Source organism: Mesocricetus auratus, unplaced genomic scaffold (assembly GCF_017639785.1).
Source record: "Mesocricetus auratus isolate SY011 unplaced genomic scaffold, BCM_Maur_2.0 Super-Scaffold_100025, whole genome shotgun sequence".
Lineage (NCBI taxonomy): Eukaryota > Metazoa > Chordata > Mammalia > Rodentia > Cricetidae > Mesocricetus > Mesocricetus auratus.
Window position 1 is genome coordinate 20,344,192 of NW_024429206.1, and position 21,598 is coordinate 20,365,789.

The 21,598-nt window shown below is 48.7% G+C and overlaps 1 protein-coding gene and 1 non-coding gene across 3 annotated transcripts; one reads left to right on the forward strand and one right to left on the reverse strand.

Moving 5' to 3' along the window:
* Window positions 1-656: 656 nt before the first annotated feature.
* Asl (argininosuccinate lyase) lies at window positions 657-16,479 on the reverse strand. Of its 2 annotated transcripts, XM_005080338.4 has the most exons (17): window positions 16,262-16,479; window positions 16,004-16,058; window positions 10,668-10,862; window positions 9,928-10,011; window positions 9,663-9,719; window positions 9,434-9,531; window positions 7,333-7,410; window positions 7,148-7,225; window positions 5,986-6,038; window positions 4,542-4,604; window positions 4,032-4,146; window positions 3,815-3,899; window positions 3,645-3,704; window positions 3,325-3,408; window positions 1,175-1,255; window positions 959-1,065; window positions 657-847 (listed from the first exon to the last, which is right to left on the reverse strand). In XM_005080338.4, the coding sequence occupies exons 2-17, from the start codon at window positions 16,013-16,015 to the stop codon at window positions 703-705; spliced, it is 1,395 nt and encodes a 464-aa protein (XP_005080395.1). In that variant the 5' UTR covers window positions 16,016-16,058; window positions 16,262-16,479; the 3' UTR covers window positions 657-702. The 2 variants fall into 2 exon arrangements, with proteins under 2 accessions (XP_005080395.1, XP_012976260.1); XM_013120806.3 differs by lacking the exon at window positions 16,262-16,479 and having other exon boundaries at window positions 15,889-16,027.
* Window positions 16,480-18,582: 2,103 nt separating this feature from the next.
* Window positions 18,583-18,691, forward strand: LOC121134090. Its single transcript, XR_005871118.1, has one exon. It is a non-coding gene; the product is annotated as a U6 spliceosomal RNA (small nuclear RNA).
* The last annotated feature ends 2,907 nt before the right edge of the window (window positions 18,692-21,598 follow it).

Below are 21,598 nucleotides of genomic sequence, written 5' to 3' on the forward strand. Positions count from 1 at the left end.
AAAAGAAAATTCTCGGCTTACACAATATGGCCGGTGACATTAGCTAGCATTCACTCAGCTCTCTCTAACGGGAAAGCAGAGGACTACAAGAGGCTGAGCTGTATCTGCCTCTATTTCCAAAAGACCCACGTTTTATTGAAACAGGCGCTCACGTGACCCCAGACCTTTATCATGTGGTCTTAAAAGAGATTAATTAATTAATTAATTAAAAACAATTATGTGTATGTGGTGAGGAGTAGTAGGTAGGTATGTGCAGTACTCATGGAAGCCAGAAGGGGGTGTCAGATCCCCTGGAGCTGAAGGTCAGGAGTTTGTGAGCCTCCTGATGTGGGTGCTGGGAACCTAACTGGGGTTCTCTGCAAGAGTAAGCACTGCCACGTCTCTCCAGCACCGCTTCATGATGTTTTAAGTCTATAATTTTTGGATTGATCTTGCATTCATAGCTATGCTGCCTGCCCGGGGCCTCTGGGATAGCAAGCAGGTGTAGGTCTTGGAAACGACAAGATCAGATGTGAGCCTCGACTCTCCTTCCTGAACCTCTTACCATTGGCATTGTTTTGTTTTTTCAAGTTCCTCCATATCCCTATTGGCCAGCTCAACAAATCCCCAAACCCACCCTTGAGGAAGTCCGACTGAGGCAGGAAACACTCGGCATCTCTTCAGGGCCCCACTTTATTACTGGGGAGCAGCTTCGGATGGAATCTAGGCCTGCTGGGCCCGCAGCAAGGCCCGCACCTGGCGGATCTGCCACTCGACGCTGGACCGTGCTGTGCCACCCAGGGCACTGTACTGTTCCACGCTGTGACCGTAGTCCCACACCTGGCTCACGTCACCTGAGAACAGGGGACTGGGGAGAAAGATGAATCAGGATAGACAGTGCACTCCAACCTGTAGCTGCCAAGGGTCAGCTTCCGGAAGTAGTTTCCAGGACTGGGGTAGTTGTGGGGGTGGCGCACACCTGATGGTCTGCAGTTCCTGCAGCGACAGCTGGTTGAGAGCGACTCCTTTGGTCTCTGCCATCATCACCGCTTTCCCTGAGGCCTCATGGGCCTGGCGGAACGGCATCTAGATACAAGGGCAGAGGTGATGCCGTCAGGAGCTTGTTTTCTGCTATGACCTGAGTGCCCGGCTTTGGGGACACCCCTGTCCCCGTGCCCAGCTGCTTCCCACTCACCCCTTTTCGGACCAGGTAGTAGGCGAGGTCGGTGGCCAGCATGTCGGGGCTGAGTGCCTGTGTCATGTTCTCACAGTGAATCTGGGGGCACAGGGCCAGCAAAAGTGAGCTGGAGGATCCTGTGGAGCCTGCCCTACTGTGTGCTAAGAAGCAACTGAGTTGCGTAATCTCTTAAACCCCGGCCCCACGAGCAATTCACTTTTCCGATCGAACGCTTTCATCATTACTTTGTTTCTAACTTTTGCAACTTTGTAGCCCAGGTTAGCCTCAAATTTACAATTTTCCCTCAACGTCCCTAGTGTTGGGATTACAGGGGTGCCTCTATGCTCCCAGTATAGGATTACATTTCCCTCCATTATGTGTGTGTGGTGTATCCATGCATATGTGCTTGATTTTTTTTTAATTAATCGTTTTTGGTTGCTTTTTTTAAAAAGACTTATTTATTATGAATACACTGTTCTGCCTGCATGTATGCTTGCAGGCCAGAAGAGGGCATCAGATCTCATTATAGATGGTTGTGAGCCATCTTGTGGATGCTGGGAATTGAACTCAGGACCTCTGGAAGAGTAGCCAGTGCTCTTAACCTCTGAGCCATCTCTCCAGATGGATGATTTTTTTTAAATATGTGTGAGCACATTCGCATGTCAGTGTATGTGAAGACCCGAGGTTTATGCAGGGGTCATCTTTGTTAACTCTTCTACTTTATTCACTGAGAAGAGTCTCTCAACCAAATCCAGAGCTCCTTCTGGGAATCTCCTGTGTGGTGGTTTGAAAGAAAATCTCCCCCAAGGGAGTGGCACTATTAGGAGGTGTGGCCAAGTTGGAGTAGGTGTGGTCTTGTTGGAGGAAGTGTGTCACTGGGAGGGGGGCTTTGCAACCTCCTATATCCTCAAGCCCTGCCCAGTGTCTCAGGCCACTTCCTGTTGTTTTTGCTCCAAGATGTAAGAACTCTCAGTTCCTTCTCCAGCATGATGTCTGCCTGCATTGCTGTCAACCCCTCCCTGATGATAACGGACTAAACCTCTCAACTGTAAGCAGCCACCTCAATTAAGTGCTTTTTTGCCATGGTCGCCAGGCGGTGGTGGCACACACCTGTAATCCCAGCACTCGGGAGGCAGAGGAAGACAGATCTCTGTGAGTTCAAGGCCAGCCTGGTCTACAGAGTGAGTTCCAGGACAGCCTCCAAAGCCACAGAGAAACCTTGTCTCATAAAACCAAAAAAAAAAAAAAAAAAAAAAAAGAAAAACAAAACAAAACAGAAAAGGCGTTGCTGTGGCCATGGTGTCTCTTCACAGCCATAGAAATCCTAACGAAGACACCCTATCTCTGCCTTCCAAGGGCAGGAATTACAGATGTGGCCTCCATGCCCAGCTAGTATCTGTATGTGTTTTCTGTGGATGGGAGCTCGGGGCCTCACACTCGTGAAGCAAGTGCTCTAACCACTGGACCATCTCCCTAGTCCCTACCAGAAAAGCAGAGGCACATTTTGAGAACCAGCGCTTTAGAAACAGCTAAAATGCCAGGTATTGGTGGTGCACACCTTTAATCCCAGCACTTGGGAGGCAGAGGCAGGCGATCTCTGTGTTTGAGGCCACCCTGGTCTACATAGTGAATTCTAGGACAGCCAGAGATGCATAGTGAGACCTAGCTTACCACCACCACCCCCACTCAAAAAAAAAAAAAAAAAAAGAGAGAGAAGGAAGTTCATATGCTAAATGGCTGCAATAGAAATCTGGCTAGTGGTAAGGTGCATGCCTAAGTGCCTAGCACTTGGACTAAGACCGCAGGATGGTGAGGCTAATGCCAACCTTGGCTATATGCAAGACCCTATTTTATTAGGAGAGGGGGGAGGATGGACCATAGTGGGGCATAACTATAATACTATAATATATAATGCCTATAATACCTGGCCTCATGTTGGGGGCAAGCCTGCACTACATAGTAAGAACCTATCTCAAAAACAACAACAAAATTCTCCTCTGGCCAACACTTGGGACTCCCTATTTTTCTGTACCAGGTTTTGGTGCCTTGCCCTCTCCATCCCAGGTCTTCTGGTCTTATTCCCTCCCTTGCAAATCACTGTCTGGCATTCCCACTGATCAATGGCCCAGGGGAGGGGAAGGAGGGGATGTGGGGAGGGCTAGTCTTGCCTGCAGCGTAGAGATGACTCCGGTGGCCACTTGCAGGACAGCAATCATGGTGTCAGACACTTCAAACACAGCTTCCTTGTCTTCCTGGGAGGCATGAGTCAGGTGAGGGGCCGGCAGCCCCGCCCTTCACCTCTTCCTGTGTTCTGTTGGGTACACTTAGCACCTCTCCCTGCTACCCCAAGGAGCAGCAGGGTACTTCTGAGGGTAGTCACGGACTGTGTGCCCAGGACAGGAGAACTTCTAGGAGTTCCTGTCTGGGTACGTCAGCTCTGAGAAGTGGTACAGTTGGAGGATCCCTCGTGACATCCCCAGTCTCATACCTGTAAGTCCTTGTTGTAGGTGCTTGGAAGTCCCTTGAGAGTCATCAGGAGCCCAGTGCACTGCAGGAAGAATGAGGCTGAGGATCTGGGACACCAGAGCCAGTCGTGAAGTCCCCTGAGGACCCACTGGGTCCGTCTGGAGGCCTTGCCTTCCATTCTTCCCAGCTCACCCGCCCAAACACTCGGCCAGCCTTGCTCCGGATCAACTCCAGGCTGTCTGGGTTTTTCTTCTGGGGCATCAAGCTGCTTCCGGTGCTGGGGACAGAGGTATTAGGATTGAGGTTCTGCTTAAACCTGACTGGCCCGCTGGCAGAGGCACTGCGCAGGTCTTGCAAAGGTTGGGATGGGAGGAAGCCATTCCAGTTGGTACTGAGATGCGGGCCTTACCTGTAGGCATCCGAGAGCTGCACAAAGTTGAATTCCTTGGTGCCATAGAGTATAAGGTCCTCTGCCATCCTGCTGAGGTGGGTCATACACAGAGAAGCCCAAAACAGGAACTCCACTGGAAGGGACAGCAGGCTTTTAATCTACCCTCTGTGCCTGTCCACTCGTAGAGATCAGATCTCTCCTTCCACCACATGGGTTCAGGGCATCAAACTCAGGCCATCAAGTAGTATGCACCTTTAACCACTGAGTAGTTTTGCTGGTCCTTATTGGTGGTGGATTGTTTAGGTTTTGTTTGTTTATTTGAGACAGGGTCTTAGATAGCTCAGGCTGGCCTCTAACCAGCAAGAGTATGTCCTTCAATGACTGGTATTCCTGCCTCTGCTTCCCAAGTGCTCTGACTTTGGGTGTCACTTCATGCAGTGCTGGGGATCAAACCCAGAGCTTCCCGTGCACTAAGCAAGCAGTCCACTTACTGATGTACATCCCCAGCCCTGGACTCCTATCTCTTACCCACAAAGTCTCTCTCACTGGTGGCATCCATGCTGTTGAGTGTGATGGCCCCAAAGTTCAGTTCTGGATGTAAGGGAGGAAAAAAACGGTCAGACTGGAAGGCGAGAAGTGCTCCTCTCTACCCTGAACCAGAATTCCCAGTCTCATCCATGATCCCTTCTTGGAAATGAGAATTGAGGAGGAGTATGATGTAGGGAAGGGGCCTCTGTACACATCTCAGGAGGGTGGATGGAAGTTAAGTGTTCCCAGCAATACGTACCCCTGCCATAGGCAACCCCATTAATCTCAATACCCATAGGCAAGATAGGAGGGCCTCTGCCCTCTCATTCTGGGAGGCATGGAAGTCTCTGCACTCACAGATAAGCACTAGGGGAACCAGGAATGTTAAACACACAGGGTTGTCACTTCAAAAGGAGGGCTGTGTAACCTGTTTTCCACCCAGAAGTCTGGGATCAGGAGAGGCTAGTAGCCTGGAGACATCTGCACTGTCTGTGTGGTGGAGACCATACCAGATCCTCCTCTGGACCCTTACTGTGAGCTTGTCAATCTACAGAAGCTGTCTTTATGGAAGGTGTCTGTTGGGTCCCAGCCCCCACGGGGTCTCTGTGAGTTGCTGGTCAGTCAACAAGTGCATCCTGTTTTCTAGTCCTGGCTTACTGCCCCGGCCTTGTCCCACTGACATCAACATCTAGCACAAGGAAAACATGATCTCTTCTACCTGGGGTTTTCCCACTGTGCTATAAGCCTGTATATAAGGCTGTTCCCTCTCTACAATAAAGGGAAACCTCTTAGCACAAATGACCTGACCTTTTGTCTTTCAGTTCAATCTCCAGGCTTTTGCCTGATATATTAGACTTTCACGTGGCACGGGTACCACAGATGTCACATGTAGTCAATCTATGGAATGTATCTTTTTTTTTTTTTTTTTGGTTTTTTGAGACAGGGTTTCTCTGTATTGTTTTGGAAGCTGTCCTGGAACTCTGGAACTCACTCTGTAGACCAGGCTGGCCTTGAACTCACAGAGATCCACCTGCCTCTGTCTCCCAAGTGCTGGGATTAAAGGCGTGTGCCACCAATGTCCGGCTTGGAATGTATCTTTATGGAAGGTGTCACATGTACTTTTTGAAGAGTTTTAAAATAGTCAAGTCTTAAGTATTACTGTACACATGGGATTGAGTTCATTATCACCAGAAAGAATTTCATCAAATTGTGCTGTACTTAAATATGCCTAAAAAAATAGACTACTTGGTGTCAGACTTCCAAAGTTTAAGCCAGCACTGGCTACTAAATCACATTGAACCTACAACCCTGTGTTTGACATTCCTGGCTCCCCTAGTGCTTCTCTGTGAGCACAAGGACCTCCATGTCACCCCATGTGTCTTTGGGACTCAGCAGGTGTTAAGAGTGACAGTCTCCAGAGAAGGATGAACAGGGTATACGTCACCTGCTCGGAGCAGCTCCCGGTCCACACCCAGAGGGTTGCCTGCAATGGCCCCGCTGTAGAGACAAGGGTTCATAGCGATTGAGGTTTTTGGGTACTGCACACATATAACACTCAGAATCAAGTCTTAAGTCGGTCAGCCTTTCCTGGCCTGGCCACCTTAAGGTCCCAGACATTTGTCATCATGCAGGGAAAATGGTGTCTGTTAGGAAACTGGCTGGAGTTTCAGCAAATTCTCAAGTTTGGTTATCTCCATGTTAGAGATCTGGAAGGCCAAGTAGGGGCTAGCTTTTTGTTGTTGTTGTTATTAAAAACAGTATGTGTATGTGTGCTTTCTAGTCTGTATGTGAACCACATGCATGTAGGTATCCACAGAGGCCAGAAGAGGACCCCAGAGACCCTGGGACTGGAGTTAGAGGCCACTGTGATCCACCCAATGTGAGTGCTGGGAACTGAACCTGGGACTTCTGCCAGAGCAGTCAGTGCTCTTAACCATCTCTCTAGCCTTTACAATTTTGTTTTTATTATTTTTATTTATGTGCATATATGTGCATGTGTTGAATGTTGGTCACATGTGTGAAGGCACCCATGGAGGCCAGAAGAGGGCATTGGATCCCCTGGAGCTGGAGTTATAGGCGAGTTATGAGCCACCAAATGTGGGTGCTGGGAACTGAACCTGCTTCCTCTGTAAGAGCAGCAAGTACTGTTAACCAGCGAGCCATCCCTCCAGCCCACCTTAGAGTTTTTAATTAACATGTATATTATACATATCTGACTTCATTATGACATTTTCGTACACGTGTAGAATGTGTGTTAATTATGTTCACTCCTCCATTACCCTCTCTTGTCCTCCTATCCTGCTGATCCCTTCTTCCCAGCTCCTTCTACCTTCACATCTTTTACGGTGACCCAGTGAGTCTCCTTAGGGTTGCTTACAGGCCCATGTGTGAGTGGTTACTAATAGTCACACGGGCAACTTAACTACTGAAGAAATATCCCTCCCCAGCAACCATAACTGCCTTTATATAGACTCTGAGGAAAGGGCGGGGCTTATGAGCCCCGCCCTCTAATCCCCAAGCTTTCATTAGCCATGCTGGCCCGGTATGCGATACGCCATACACCCTCGCCTTCCATCAGGCCGTGGGGACACTGAGGACTGACTTACCTCCCCAGGGGCAGGACGTTGATTCTCTTCTGCACCTCCAGGAGCCTCTCCGAATCTCGTGTCAGCGCAACAGCGTGGCTGTGGGAAACCGGAAACGGGTGGGTGGTGGACGCGCAACAGGACACCAAGGAGACTACCCTTCCATCAGGGGTCCCTTCCTACTGCCCCTGCTCCACACAGCTCACCTCAGGATCCAGTGGCTCCAGCGGATAGGTTGAGCCCTTTGCAGGTGTGTGTACCCTGGGAAGAGGACTTCACGTTCCCTGGAATAATAGGAGAAGCAGGAGACCTGAGGGGTTGGGTCCAGCAGGCCAGGAGGCTAGGCTCTTTTCATGGAAGGCGAGAACAGACCTGTGCGGCTCTGCCTAAACAAGGGACCAGATGCTCACCAGGGGACAAAACAGGTCTTAAGAGAAAAGAGACCGGAAGCAAGTGAGTGAGATCAAAGACAAAGCCAGGAAGGGCGTAGAGGTGCAAATCCGCAGTCCCGGCGCTCGGGAAGTTGAGGCAGGAGGAACGCCCTAAGACTGAGACCAGCCTTGGCTATATGGTGAGTCCTATGCAGCCTGGTTCACAGATGAAACCCCGTCTGTAACACACAGCCCAGCTCTGGGTGTGGTGATGCACCCCTGTAATCCTAGCACTTGGGAGGCCGAGACCTGGAGTTCAAGCTCAACTTCAGTTACCTAGTGGGTTTGAGGACAACCTGGGCTGTCTGAAGGGAAAAAAAGGAAGTCGAGGACAGGAAGGAAAGGAGGAGATTAAATTTGAGGCTAGCCTGAGCTACATAGAAAGTCCCAGGCTACCCTTAGTGTATAACCATCCCCATGTTCAATTTCAGAATACTGTCATCATACCATTAAATTAATATGCCCTCGCTATCCTATTCTTCCCAGCATCCCTTGTAGTCACAATTAGTTGGGGCCTATGAATGGGGGCACAGAGTCAGGAAAGAGGAGGGGTCATCCCGGACCCTGACACCCTCTAAGAAGATTTTTCAGGGGCTCCTTTATCAAGTCTCTAGGGGACCAAGCCAGTCCCAGGGACATCAGAACATGGAAGCATGGGATGAGGCTGGTGGCACGAGGCAGCTGTTGGCTCTGTCCTTTGCCTTCCACGATAGGGTGGGATGTGGGGTAAGAAGGGATAGTATGGCCCAAAGGGTGATTGCATGCTGCAGGCTTGGTCGGGGCCGGTCTGCCTCCAGAGAGCCCTAAGGATGCCTGAATGATCACTGCCCTCTGACCTAGACTGGCCTGGGTAGGGGCTGTTAAGACATGCCCCGTTGATAGCCGGGTGCTGGTAGTGCATGACTTTAATTCCAGCATTTTTGAGGCAGAGGCAGGTGAATCTCTGAGTTCTAGTCTAGACTGGTCTACAAAGAGAGTTCCAGGATAAAAAGTGCCGTCCTGTGTTAAAAACCAAAAGCTGAACCAAAACCAAAAAAGATGCGCCCCACTCCTTACTACCCTGTATTTTTGGAGCTGTAAGACCACCTAATAACTCAGGACCTGGTTCTTCAACTCTCTTCACTCCTGCCATCTAGGTCTTTCACTGGGAGAAGAACGGAGCCTGGTGACCCTCTGGGACTCCTGGTGTCTGCTTTAAGGCTTAATCCTCTGAGCCAAACTGCTGCCATCTTCACGAGAGTAGTTAAGCCTAGCACAATTGGGCTTATGGGACTGGAGAGGTGGCTTATTGGTTAAGACCACTTGTCCTCACAGAAAGACCCAGGATTTGATTTCCAGTCCCTACATGGTAGCTCATGGCTATTCACAGCTGGAGTTCCAGGATCTGATGCCCCCTTCTGACCTCCACAGGCACCAGGCATGCAGGTGGAGCACATATATACACGCAGTCAAAACACTCATACATGTAAAATAAAATAAATCTAAAACAAACAGACGAACAACCCCCCCCACACACACACACAACCCAACTGGGCCTGTGGACTGTTGATGCTCTCTTCCTCTGAGAAGGAGCCAGGGTTCTTTGGTCCTTCCCTTGAGTACTCTGTTATTCCTCTCAGGCCTCTATATGCAATTCTGCCCTAATTGTACATGGTCTTGCATCTGGTCCCTGGAGGAGCTAGAGTATACAGGCCGGGGAAGACCAGGAAGAAAGACTAGAACCCCATCTACTATGCAGCCATGGTCTATGCTGGGTGCATCGTCTAAGCTGGGTGCATACTCCCAGTGTGACCGGTCTGGGGTTACCAACATTCATTCCTTGCTTAGATCGCCCCAGGGAGACAATTCTTGTGGCAGTGTCCCCGAGAAGACTTACGCCTCAGCCCGGTCGACCATGCTTCCAATGAGTGCCCAGAGCAGGGTGGAGAGTTTTGAGCACGTCTGCCTCATCCACAGCCTGAGGTCCGTGACCACCTGTGGAGAAGAGAAGGCTCACTCAGGGAGTGGAGCTTGTCGTGTCCCTGGAGAACTCTGACTGCAGCTGAGCCCCCTAGATCCCCAGGGTTGAGAAGTTCATAGCAGAGGGCAAAGCGGGCTGGTGACACCTGGTCGTTGCGGCTTCGTCCTGTGTGTAGCTTCCCTGCAGTTTCGCCAATGAGCTCCTAGGGGTGAGGAGGCATGAGGGTTAGGCTAGAGCTCCCTGCTCAGTGGGGACACTTGAGTCTAGGTAGTGATCCTTGCCAGCCCTATGGCTTTCCCTGCCTATGCCAGGGACCCGGTCTTGCCCATGTCTACTCTGCCAATGATGGTTAGTGCCCAGGGTACGGTGAAAAAGAGAAACCAATTGTTAGGAGGAAGGGTGTGTCATACCTTCAAACGACGCTCATTGGCTGTGTGGATGTCTTCATCATTAGGGTGTAGTTTGAAGGTGCCCTGGGCCCATTCATCAGCTACCTGAAGCAGGTGGCAGTAACCCAGGGTATCAGGTTGATAGGCATCAGGAGCCAGGAGTCTCCCTGCCTTGGTCTTAGGTCCACTGTGGTTAAATGCCCTTGTCTGGAAACTGAGCCATAAGAATATTCCCCATCCCTGATGCATGGTCTCAGACCAGTCCACCTTGGTCTTTTTTTTTTTTTTTTTGGGTTTTTGAGACAGGGTTTCTCTGTATTGTTTTGGGGGCTGTTCTGGAACTCACTCTGTAGACCAGGCTGGCCTCGAACTCACAGAGATCCGCCTGCCTCTGCCTCCCGAGTGCTGGGATTAAAGGCGTGCGCCACCACCTTGGTCTTGAGCCACAAGGAGCCATTAAAAGATAGAGCATCTATCATCTAGTCACCTACTTACTACAAGGTCAAACAACAAATCTGGAATAGTAGAGCTTGTGCCCCAGGATGTAAGAGCTGGGATATGGCTCAGTGGTAGAACACTTGTCCAGAATCTCCCATTGAGGGCACGGCTCAGCAGTAGAGCATTTACCCAGCATGCACCACAGCTCTGGGTTCCATCTCCCACATCAGAATAAAGGTGAATATAGTGCTTAGTGGTTTCAGGTAGAAGCCTGGGTTCCCAGGGGAGTGGATGAAGGGGCGGGCTGGGGACACGGAGGCTACCTTGTCCAGGCCTTGCAGTATCTGCTGCGTCTCGCCTTTGGTGAGAAGCCCCGCCTTCTCCAGGCCCCTGCTGTAGGCCTTGCTTCCCTGCACGTCCACGTTCCACAGATGCCGGTCGTAGGAGATGGAGGCGTTGAACTTCTCCATGATAGGGTCAACAGCACCCACAAAGCGGCCACCCCACAGCTTCCCACTCTGCACAAGAGGACAGAAGAGACATGCTCTCAAAAGGGGCCCACAGGAGAGTTACCCAGAAAGGTGTGTGGGGGGGGGTTGTTAGCGTTAGACATGATTCTCACTGGACAGATAGGGCGACTGGAACTCAGGGTCAGCAACTTGGGGAGTATACCAGGGGACATGGCAGACACAGAGGTCAGGGCTCTTTCTCACCACAAGCAATGGATCAGAGAGATGGAGGCTTTCCTGGGATCACAACAGAATTTCTTTTCTTTTAACTGACAGACAACATAGTATGTATTTATTTTATGACATGTATATATATATATATTTATATATTGTATATGTACACATACAAATGTATGTGTATATACATACATATATTAATACTGGAGGTTAAACCTAGGGACTCTTGCATATCAGACAAGCATTGTGCTTGAGCTATATAACAACATTCCTCTTTTATTTATTTATTTGTTGGATTTTTTTCATCTTGTGTATATGAGTGTTTTTCCCAATATATGTTTGTGCACCCTGTGTATGCCTGATGTCCACAAAGGCCAGGAGAGTGTGTTGGATTCCCTAGAACTGGAGTTATGGGTGGTTGTGAACCACCATGTGGGTGCTGAGAACCAAACCTTGGTCCTCTGCAAAAGCAGTAAGTGCTCTTAATCCATGAGCCATCTCCCCAGCTCCTTATTTATTTATTTATTTATTTATTTATTTATTTATTTATTTAAAATAGGCTTTCTCTGTGTAACAGCCCTGGCTGTCTTGGAACTCCCTCTGTAGACCAGGCTGGCCTAGAATTCACAGAGATCAGCCTGCCTCTGTCTCCCGGGTGCAGGATTAAATGTGTGTATAACCACCACCCGGCTTCTCATTTACATTTTTTTGTTTGTTTGTTTTTTTTTTTTTTTTTTGAGACAGGGTTTCTCTGTAGCTTTGGAGGCTGTCCTGGAACTAGCTCTTGTAGATCAGGCTGGCCTTGAACTCACAGAGATCTGCCTGCCTCTGCCTCCTCAGTATCATTGTTTTTCTAAAAAGGCATTAGCTGATCCCCCAGGCGCCAAAGGGCAGAGGGATGGGCCAGAGAGGCACCTGCTTGGAAGAGGAGGGCACAGGCCAGGATATGGACGGGTGGTAGGATGGGCCAGAGAACATACAGGAAACAGAGCCCCCAGGACTCAAAGGAGAGTGTGCTAAGAACAGTGTTAAGGGACATGGCATGTTAATCACTGGCGACCTTTCTGTGCGTGAGTAGATGTCAAGAGTCGCTGGGGACATCACTTCTGCCCCAGAACTCTGAACTGGCCTTGGGCACATCATATAATGCCTTGGAACCCCACTTCAGCCTCTTTCCAAGGCAGGAAATATACCCGCATGACAGGCTTGTTATGAGCTAGTGGTTCTCGACCTTCCCAATGCGCAACCCTGTTGTACAGTTCCTCATGCTGTGGTAATGCCCAACCATAACATTATTTTCGTTGCTACTTCGTAACTGTAACTGTGCTATGTTAGGAATCAGAATATAAATATCTGTTTTCCCCGATAGTCCTAGGTGACCCCTGGGAAAGTGTAGTTCAACCCCCCCAAAGGGGTCGAGACCCATAGGTTATAAGCATTCAATCTGATACCATTAGCAAAGTGCATGCACAGTGAAGGCGGGCTGGGGGGTGCCCAGGGTTAGGGTACACTCTCCCCCACTTTCTCTGTTTTATATGTAAGTGTATGCAAATGCCAGAGGTCAATGTGCCGTGTCTTCCTTAACTGCTCTCTCTCTCTTATTATTTATTACTGCTATTAATTACTTTTGAGACAGGGCCTCACTATGGAGCCCCGCTAGCTTGGAACTCACTATGGAAATCAAGCTGGCCTGGAATTCATAGAGATTGGCAACCTCTGCCTCCCAAGTGCCAGGATTAAAGTGTACCGTCACATTTTTAGAGACAGGCTCTCTCACTGGCCCTGAGTTCATGGATTCAGCTGGTCAACAGTTTCAGCTTCTTCAGCACTGGCACCCGGACTCAGGTCCTTACACTTTACCCGTTGAGCCACCTCCCTCCCAGTCCCCGGGGCTTGCTCTACCATCTGTTCTCCTGGCTCTGTTGCTGGGGACCATGGGCTCATCCACTGTGTGGTCTCCAGGCTGGGAGCTGGCCTCAGTGTGCAACTCTTACTGTCAGAGGACTTTGACCACAGAGGCAGCCTCCACCATCACCCCCAGCTTTGTAAGAGGTTCTGCACCTGATCCTTAGCTGCCTCAACGAAAGCCAGATCTCCTTCAAAGTGCCCTGAGGGCCCCTGGGACTTGTGGGTCAGGGCCCGCCCGCCAGATCAGATCGAGTCAGGAGCCTGTTGGGGAAGGTCCAGGAGGGATCCTGCTGCTGCCTTCCTTTCCAGATTTCTGTCCTCTGTTCCTGGTTTGTTGGTAATAACAAGTCGGACAGCAGCCAGAACAATTAGCACCAACCCACAGAACGGCCTAAGGCAAGCTGAGGTCATCTGCAGTCCAGACCACTGTGTCTGGGGAGCCAACTGAGCTCCAGTAACCACCAGCAGGCTTCCAGGCACACGGCACACGCTCCCCTTGTCCCGCTCCAATTTTGGGGATTGAACCTCTTACTGGGGGATTCTAAGCAGGTAGTCTATCACTGAGCCACAACCCTGGCCATGTTCTTGGCTTGTGGAGATCGCGTCATGCCACGTAGTTGAGGCTGACCTACCTAGAACTCATTACAAAGTGGAAGCTGGCCTCAAAAAGATTAAAAAAAAAAAAAAAAAAAAAGGCCTGGTGTACAAGTGTGAGCCACCACATTTAGCTCTGGAAAACATTTGAAATGACCTTGGGCGGTCAGAGTGAGGTGTCTCCAACTGCTCAGTCAATGGCAAGGCCCAAAGCAGCCGGAGGGAGCATTGCTCCAGGCTCGGAGTCTGGGACGAAGGGGCACAGAGTCAGGCTGAGTAGAAAGAGCTAAATCCAATTCAAATGCACAAGAGAAGTACCAGGGTGGTTACTGTGGTGCTCACCTATAACCCCAGCATTAGGGACGTAGAGGCAGGAGGATTAATAGCTTTTTTGCTTTGTTTTGTCATTGTCTTTTTGTTTTGCTGTTTTGAGACAGGGTTTCTCTGTATAGTCCTGGCTGTCCTGGAACTCCCTAGTAAACTAGGTTGGCTTTGGACTCAGAGATCTGCCTGTCTCTACCTCCCAAGTGTTGGGTTTAAAGGGGTGTGCCATACACCTGGCATCGCAACTACATCCTTTTGTTTTGTTTTTTGAGACAGGGTTTCTCTGTAGCTTTTGAGCCTGTCCCGGAACTCTCTCTGCTCAGAGATCCACCTGCCTCTGCCTCTCGAGTGCTGGAACTAATAGCGTGCACCACCACCGCCTGGCCTGCAACTACATCCTTTTATGAAGTGGACACCATTACCCCTACTTCACAAAGGAACTAATAGGTCAAGGCTGGCCTTGGTGTACAAATCACATCTGTTTGGCTCCAAAGTCCAGGCCTTGTTCCTGACCCTCTGTATGACCCAGCAGCTAAGTACACCAGGCCATCTTAATTTGTTCAGATGGGCTGAGAGAAAGGGAGTGACTCCCCAGCTAATGAGGATCAGAAGGCATCTGCTTTGCTACAGCCCCCTTTCCGCTAAGAGTTCAAAGTAATAACTCCATATCCATCCCTTATAGGCAGCGTCCAATAGCTGTCATCATTCCATTTATTACATAAATCAACCAAGTCTGTGGAAGGGACCCATGTCTTGCACACCTGTCACTAAATAGGAAGAGAAGCCAGGAATTCCAGGTCCAAAGCACAGGACAGGGACACCTGGGGGGGGGGAGCACTGGGGTCACAGAGAGAGGTCCTTACCTTCTGGCTCTTTGCATATGACAGAGCTCAAGTACCATTTAGGGCCTCAACTTTTCCTACACATGAAGACAAGTGCATGGCACCAGGGGTGCCCTACAGAGGATATGGGGGTGAAAAGCGGGGTGAGAAAGATGAGGTAGCTCATTGGGTAAAGGCCCTTGCTGCCAAGCCCGCTGCAAAGAGGATCTATTCCCACAAGTTGTTCTCAGATCTCCACACGTGTGCTATGCCCACACATGCACACACTCGAAAAATAGATAAACAAAACAGACAAATAAGAACGTTAAAAGAAAAAAGTAAACGGAAAGTTTTGAAGTGGTGGCTCACACCCAGAATAAATAAATAAATAATGTTAGAAAAAAGTAAGCGGAAAGTTTTGATGTGTTGGCTCACGCCTGGAATCTGAACACTCTGTGGATGGAGGCAGGAGAATTGTCAGAAATCTGAGGCCAGTCTGGGCAGACAGTGAGTTCCAGTCTAGCCCGGGCTAAAGTGAGCTGCTGTCTCAAAGAAGGGAAAACGGGCTGGAATGATGGCTGCTCTTCCAGAGGACACAGGTTTTTCTCAGCACCCACATGGTGGCTCACAACTATCTAACTCCAGTTCCTGAAGGTCCTACACCCTCTTCTGACCTCCATAGGCACCCACGTGGTGCACAAAACACATGCAGGCAAAACATGCATACGCAAAATTTAAAAATTATTTTGTTAAACCGGGCGATAGTGACATACACCTTTAATCCCAGCACTCAAGAGACAAAGGCAGCGGATCTCTGTGAGTTCGAGGCCAGCCTGGTCTACAAGAGCTAGTTCCAGGAAAGTCACAGAGGAAACTCTGTCTTGAAAAACAAAAACAAAAAAAAAAGTACATTATTTTGTTAAAAAGGGAAAACCACGCTGGGTGTGGTGGTGCAGGGCTTTAATTCCAGCCCTGGGGCAGAGGCAGGTGGATCTCTGAGTTTGAGGCCGGCTTGGTCTACAGAGCGAGTTGCAGGATAGCCAGAGCTACACAGAGAAACCCTGCCTCGAAAAAAAAATTTTTAAACAAAAAGGGTGGTGGTGGGAACAGCCATGCATGGTGGCCAACCCTCAGTTATTAGTGAGATCACCACCTGAGCTACTTGGCGGCGCTCGATGGGCAGACGACGATGGGGCCATCCCTGGGTCTACCTTAAGCTGGGCTTTGGACGTGTGGTCGGGAATTTCTGTATTTCTGCAGGTCTGCGCGGGTCAACCCAAGTAGCTCCTCCCAGCTCGTCTGCAAGGTCCCCGAAGTCCTACACACCTCCGATGCCATGTTGGGCGGTTCCTCCTTCTCCTGGAGCTTCTGTCCTACGGATCTGGAAAACAAGATCAGACTGACCGACCACCTCGGCTCTGGAAGTCTGCGGGGCAGAGATTGCTCGGAGTTGAGGACACGCGCTCGGCTTGCGGGACGTGAGCAGCACTAAGCAAGCGCGGTACAGTCCTCGGTGTTCCCTCGTGTTTGTCCCTCTGCCCCACGCTCTCCGGGCCTGGTGGAACAGATTCTGTGGACAGGTACCTTCTGGTCTCTTGTGGCCCGGATGGCGTCTGCTGCCCCTCTGCCTTGTCCCCGCCTCCTGGCAGCGTAGAGCCAATTGGGAAAGGTGGGTGTGACGCCTATGGGCAGGACCGCCTCTGGCTGAGCTCCTTGCCTGCGGAAGGGAGGACGTACAGGGTTGTCAGCGAGTTAGCCCTTAGCTATTTGGAGGTTCCCACAAGTAGACCGCTGCTAGAGTGAAGCCAGGTGATAGGAATGTCATCCCAGCAGCACCCGGGAGTCTGAGGCAGGAAGATCATTGGGAGTTCCAGGCCTGAACTGCAAATGAACCTGTTTCAAAAACAAGAAACTGTCACAACGGCCGGCCGTGCCATGTGACACATGCTTGCAATTTCAGCACTTCGGAGGCAGAGGCAGGAGCATCTCTGTCAGTTCAAGGTCAACATGGTCTACAGAGCGAGTTCCAGGTCAACCAGAACTACACATTGAGACCCTGTCTCAAAGCAGGGGGTATGAGATAGGGCACACAATAAATCGGGTATAGCTTTGTGTGCAGGTTGTGATTACAGGTGCAGTCCTGTAAGCTCAGCTTTGGGGAGATTGAGGCAGGAGGACCAGAATTTCGAGGTCATCCTGAGCTGCATAAACCAGCTCAAGGGCAGCCTGGGTTGCATGAGACCCTATTTCAAAAAAAAAAAAAAAAAAAAAAAAAGGCCAGCAGTCAGGGTATGGAAAGATAAACTGCTAAATGCTAAGTAACCTGTGCTAGTACGTACCTGTGACCTCAGCACTTGGGAAGCTGAGGCAGGGATATCAAGAACTCAATATTCCTAAATTCTTCTGGTTCTCAGCCTAACACAGTTCCTCATGTTGTGGTGACCCCCAATCATACAATTATTTTTGTTGCCATTTCATACCTTTTTCTGCTACTGCTATGAATCTTATCTGTGTTTTCTGATGGCCTTGGCAACAGACCTAGATTTCAGTAAATGTGGAAAACCTCAGGCATGACTCAGAAATAGAGCACTTGCCTAGAATCTATGAAATGAGAAGTTGGGGGTAAGGTTCAATGGTGAACACTTGCCTAGAATCATCTGGTAAGGATTTGGAGGTTGGTTCAGTATTAAAGAGCCTGCTAAGAATTCCCCAATGAGGAGCTAGGGGCATGGCTCAGGGTAGAGTCCTTTCAAATCAAGAGAAGGAGAGAATCTGAATTCTTCCTCACCCTGAAAGCATCACCCTAGGAAACCTCAAGCTCTGGCTCTTTCCCAAACCACAAAGTTCAAGAAACTTTAGAAGGCTGGCTACACAGCTCAGTCGGTAGATCGATTGCTTAGCACACAAAGAGCTCTGAGTTTGATCCTCAGTACTGCTTCAAGCTAGCACAGTGGGCTCATGCCTGGAATCCCAGCCCTCAGGAGGTGAAGGCAGAGTCAGGAGTTCCAGGTCATCCTCAGCTACGTGGTGAGTTCAAGGTGGGATGGGGCTACAGGAGACCCTGCCTCAAATAAACAAAATGAGTGAAAACCATTCAGGGTGGTTAAGTAGAGGCATTACCTCTATATGAATAGAATAAACAAAATAATAATTGTATCTCCTTTGTTTACTTTGTTGTGTGTTTTGAGACAGAATCTCTCTATGTCACTAGACTTAAATTCATTGTGTAGCCCAGGCTGGCCAGAAATTGGACATTCTCCTGCTTCAGTCTTCCAAAGGCTGGAGTGACATGGTGTGCCAGCACTCCTGCAATGTCTTGAGTTCTAACAGTTTTGTAGGCACCATGTTAAATATTTTATACTTAAATTCTCACCACCACTCCTAGAAGGCAACCCTGATAATCACCATGGTGCTCCAGTGTAGGGGAGAATGAGTGATTTGCCTAAAGACACCAAGACAGGAAGCTTGAGAGCCTGGAGCCAAATCTAGCATCTCAGGATAACATCTGCCCAGGAAGCTCTCCAAGAGCTGGCCAGTCAGAGGCTAATTACCCGAGGAATCACATTAATGAACAACTGGCTGACAGGGTTGCTGCTGAACCTCACATGACAATCACCTGCCTTCCCAGTCCTTGGAAAGACAACAAACATTTGACAAGGAAAGGCCAGGGATGAGAAAATGCTTACCGAGCATTGCCAATACCACAGAGAAAAGGGATGGGGGGGGGCCCTGTGAGACAGGAATATGCTGCCAAACTTCATGACCAAGTTTGTCTTCAGAATCCACAGGGTGTGAGGCAAGAAAAGACTCACGAAAGTTGTCCTGTGACCTCCACAGGAGTGCTATGGGATGCTCGTGCACACGTACACACACATACACACACACACACACACAAACTAACCACAGTGCTCACTTTGGCACTACATAGGCTAAAATTAGAATTATGCAGAGTAGATTAGTGTGGCCCCTGCCCAAGGGTTTGCTACCTTCTGCCATGAAATGAGCTTGCTTTGTTCTGCCAAATGCTATTGGCCCTGATGTTAGGCCTCACCCTAGACCCGAGGCAATGGAGTCAGCTTACAAGGGAAGTAAACTTCTGAAAACCATGGGCCAAGATAAACTTTTCCTCCCTAAACAACAGCAAATAGGCAAGATGGCTCATCCGGGGAGACTACTACCTACTGCCGGTTCTGGCTACTTGAGTTTCATCCCTGGGACCCACATGTGAAAGCATCTGTGGACAAAATTAATAGAAGGAAGACATACCTATTTGGCCACAGTCTATCAGAACCTGAGGATCCTGGAGAGGTTGGAATGTTGCAGATCTAAAGCCTAATTATAACTTATCCTGTATGTGACCTGATATCTTTGTGACTATCACATTTTTTGGATATACAAACCTCTAGCCTCCATTGACCAAAATGCAAGAATGTTGTCAGAAGAACCTGAGGACTGACTGAAGCAGACATTTCCCGATTTTCTGCAGCCCACTTATCTGACGTTTCCACCAATGTACTTGAGGAATGTTTTCATTTGTGATTTTCTTCGCTGTTACTGTAAAAAACAAACAAACAAACAAAACAAAAAAACAACAAAAAAAAACCTTTTCTAACTGGGACCATTTAAGAACATAGAATTTTGGGTACCCTGATGTTTTCATGGGCCAATGTCACTCACACTTGGCTTCAGAATAAAATGTCTCTTAGACCCTTTGAGGAGAGAGTTGTGTCTTTGTCGACTCACCTGACAAGCCGGCTCACTTACTCCGAACTTGATTTTTTAAAAACATTTTTAAAATTTAAATTAGAAACTAGCTTGCTTCACATGTCAATCCCAGCTCCCTCTCCCTCCCCTCCTTCCCCCAACTTAATTTTAAGAGGGTAAGTAATATTGAATGGAGGCTATTGTTATTATTCGTCTTATCAACGACTTTTTTTTTTTTTTTTGGTTTTTTGAAACAGGGTTTCTCTGTATTGTTTTGGAGGCTGTCCTGGAACTCGCTCTGTAGACCAGGCTGGCCTCGAACTCACAGAGATCTGCCTGCCACTGCCTCCCGAGTGCTGGGATTAAAGGAGTGTGCTACCAATGTCCGGCTTATCAATGACTTCTTTATGGTGTTGGAAATGTAAGCAAAGGTACTGCCTTTTCTATCAATGGGTTACATAAGACAAAAACTCAATTAAACAAAACAAAAAAATTGGGCCGGGCGTCTCGCAAAACCAAAAACAAAAAGAAAGAAAAAAACTGCAAAGAAGCTGAATGGCAGAAATTAAAATTCCTCCAGGGTCACTTTCCTCTTCTTGAAATAAAAATATTTGCCCAAGGCTGCAATCTCTGTGAGAAATTGCATTCTGTTTACCAACTGCATCCATTTGTGAGGCTAAGCTCTGGCCACAAATTAGAGGTACAGGGCCCCTCTGGGTTAGGAATAAACACCCAGTGTGACTCCCACTGGGTGCCCTTGCCCTGGGTGTACATGTTTGCTTGATTCGGCACCACCATGTTCCCTCCTGCAGGAATAAAGCATTTTTTTTTTTTTGGTTTTTCGAGACAGGGTTTCTCTGTGGCTTTGGAGGCTGTCCTGGAACTAGCTCTTGTAGACCAGGCTGGCCTCGAACTCACAGAGACCCGCCTGCCTCTGCCTCCCAGGAATAAAGCATTTTGTGTTCCAAAGATCGCAAACACATGTATCACAATGGTAACAGGCCTACCATGGTCAAATGGAATATTTAATAGTTAGTTCAGGGGCTGCAGATGTAGCTCAGTTGGTAGAATGCTCGTCTCACATGCACAAAGTCCCAGGTTCCATTCCCAGCACCTAATAAGCTAGATGTGGTGGTGCATGCCTATCTTCCGGCCCTTGGGAGGTAGAGATAGGAAGACAGAGAGTTCAAGGTCTTCCTTGGCTACGTAGCCAGTTTGAGACCAGCCTGGAGTACTTAAGGCTTCGTCTGAAAACAAACAAACCAACCAAACTCTAAGAAAAGCATAGCCCGTTAGTTCAAGACAATCTCTGACATGTCAATGAGGTTGAAGTTACTGTGCAGGTGCCTAGATAGATACCATTTGAACACGGGTGCACCCCAATTCTCTATGAGAATTCATCTCTGAGTCATTTTATGGCGTGGCTCTCAGAAGCACTTAGCCTGTATTCCAGAAGAATCTATCTCTGAAGCCTTGTTTATGATTGTCCCTCCTTGCACTCACCTCAAAGGCCTCTGGCTTGGGGACGCCTCTCTGCCTTGTTAGTCAATCCCTCCTCTATACTACAGAGTATAAGCACAGTGTGTCATGATCATTTATGTCCAGAACTGGTCTCCCAACTAGGCTGTCAGCTAGCTTGGACACAGCGTGCGTATTACTTGTATTTGAATCACCAATACCCAGTGGGTTATTGCTCTAGGATTGTTGGGTGAATAGCACACTGAACATCATTGTGGGACTCATTCTGCTCGACACAGGGACAGGGCACTCTTCAGTGCAGCATAGTATGTCAGCTGGGCCTGGGATGACATTTTGCTTACTTGTTGATTTTTCACTTTGTGACCCAGGGTGGCCTATTTGAACTCATCATTCTTCTCCCTTGATTTCCTGTATTATTATAGTCATGTACCACCATGCCCGGCTTTACTTGCTGAATACATACACACATACACAATAACACACATTATTTTTTTTATGAGACAGGCTTCTCATATAGCCCAGGGTGGCCTCAAACTTCCTAAATAGCTGAAGATGCCTAAAAAACAAAACAAAACAAAAACTGTATGCTAGTCTGACCTTGAACTTGCTGTATAGAGGATGATCTTGAATCCCTAATCCTCTTGCCTTCAACTCCGTAATGCTGGAATTATAGCAGATATGGACCAACAGGTCCAACCTTTTCTCTTTTTTTCAAAGATTTATTTTATGTATATGTGG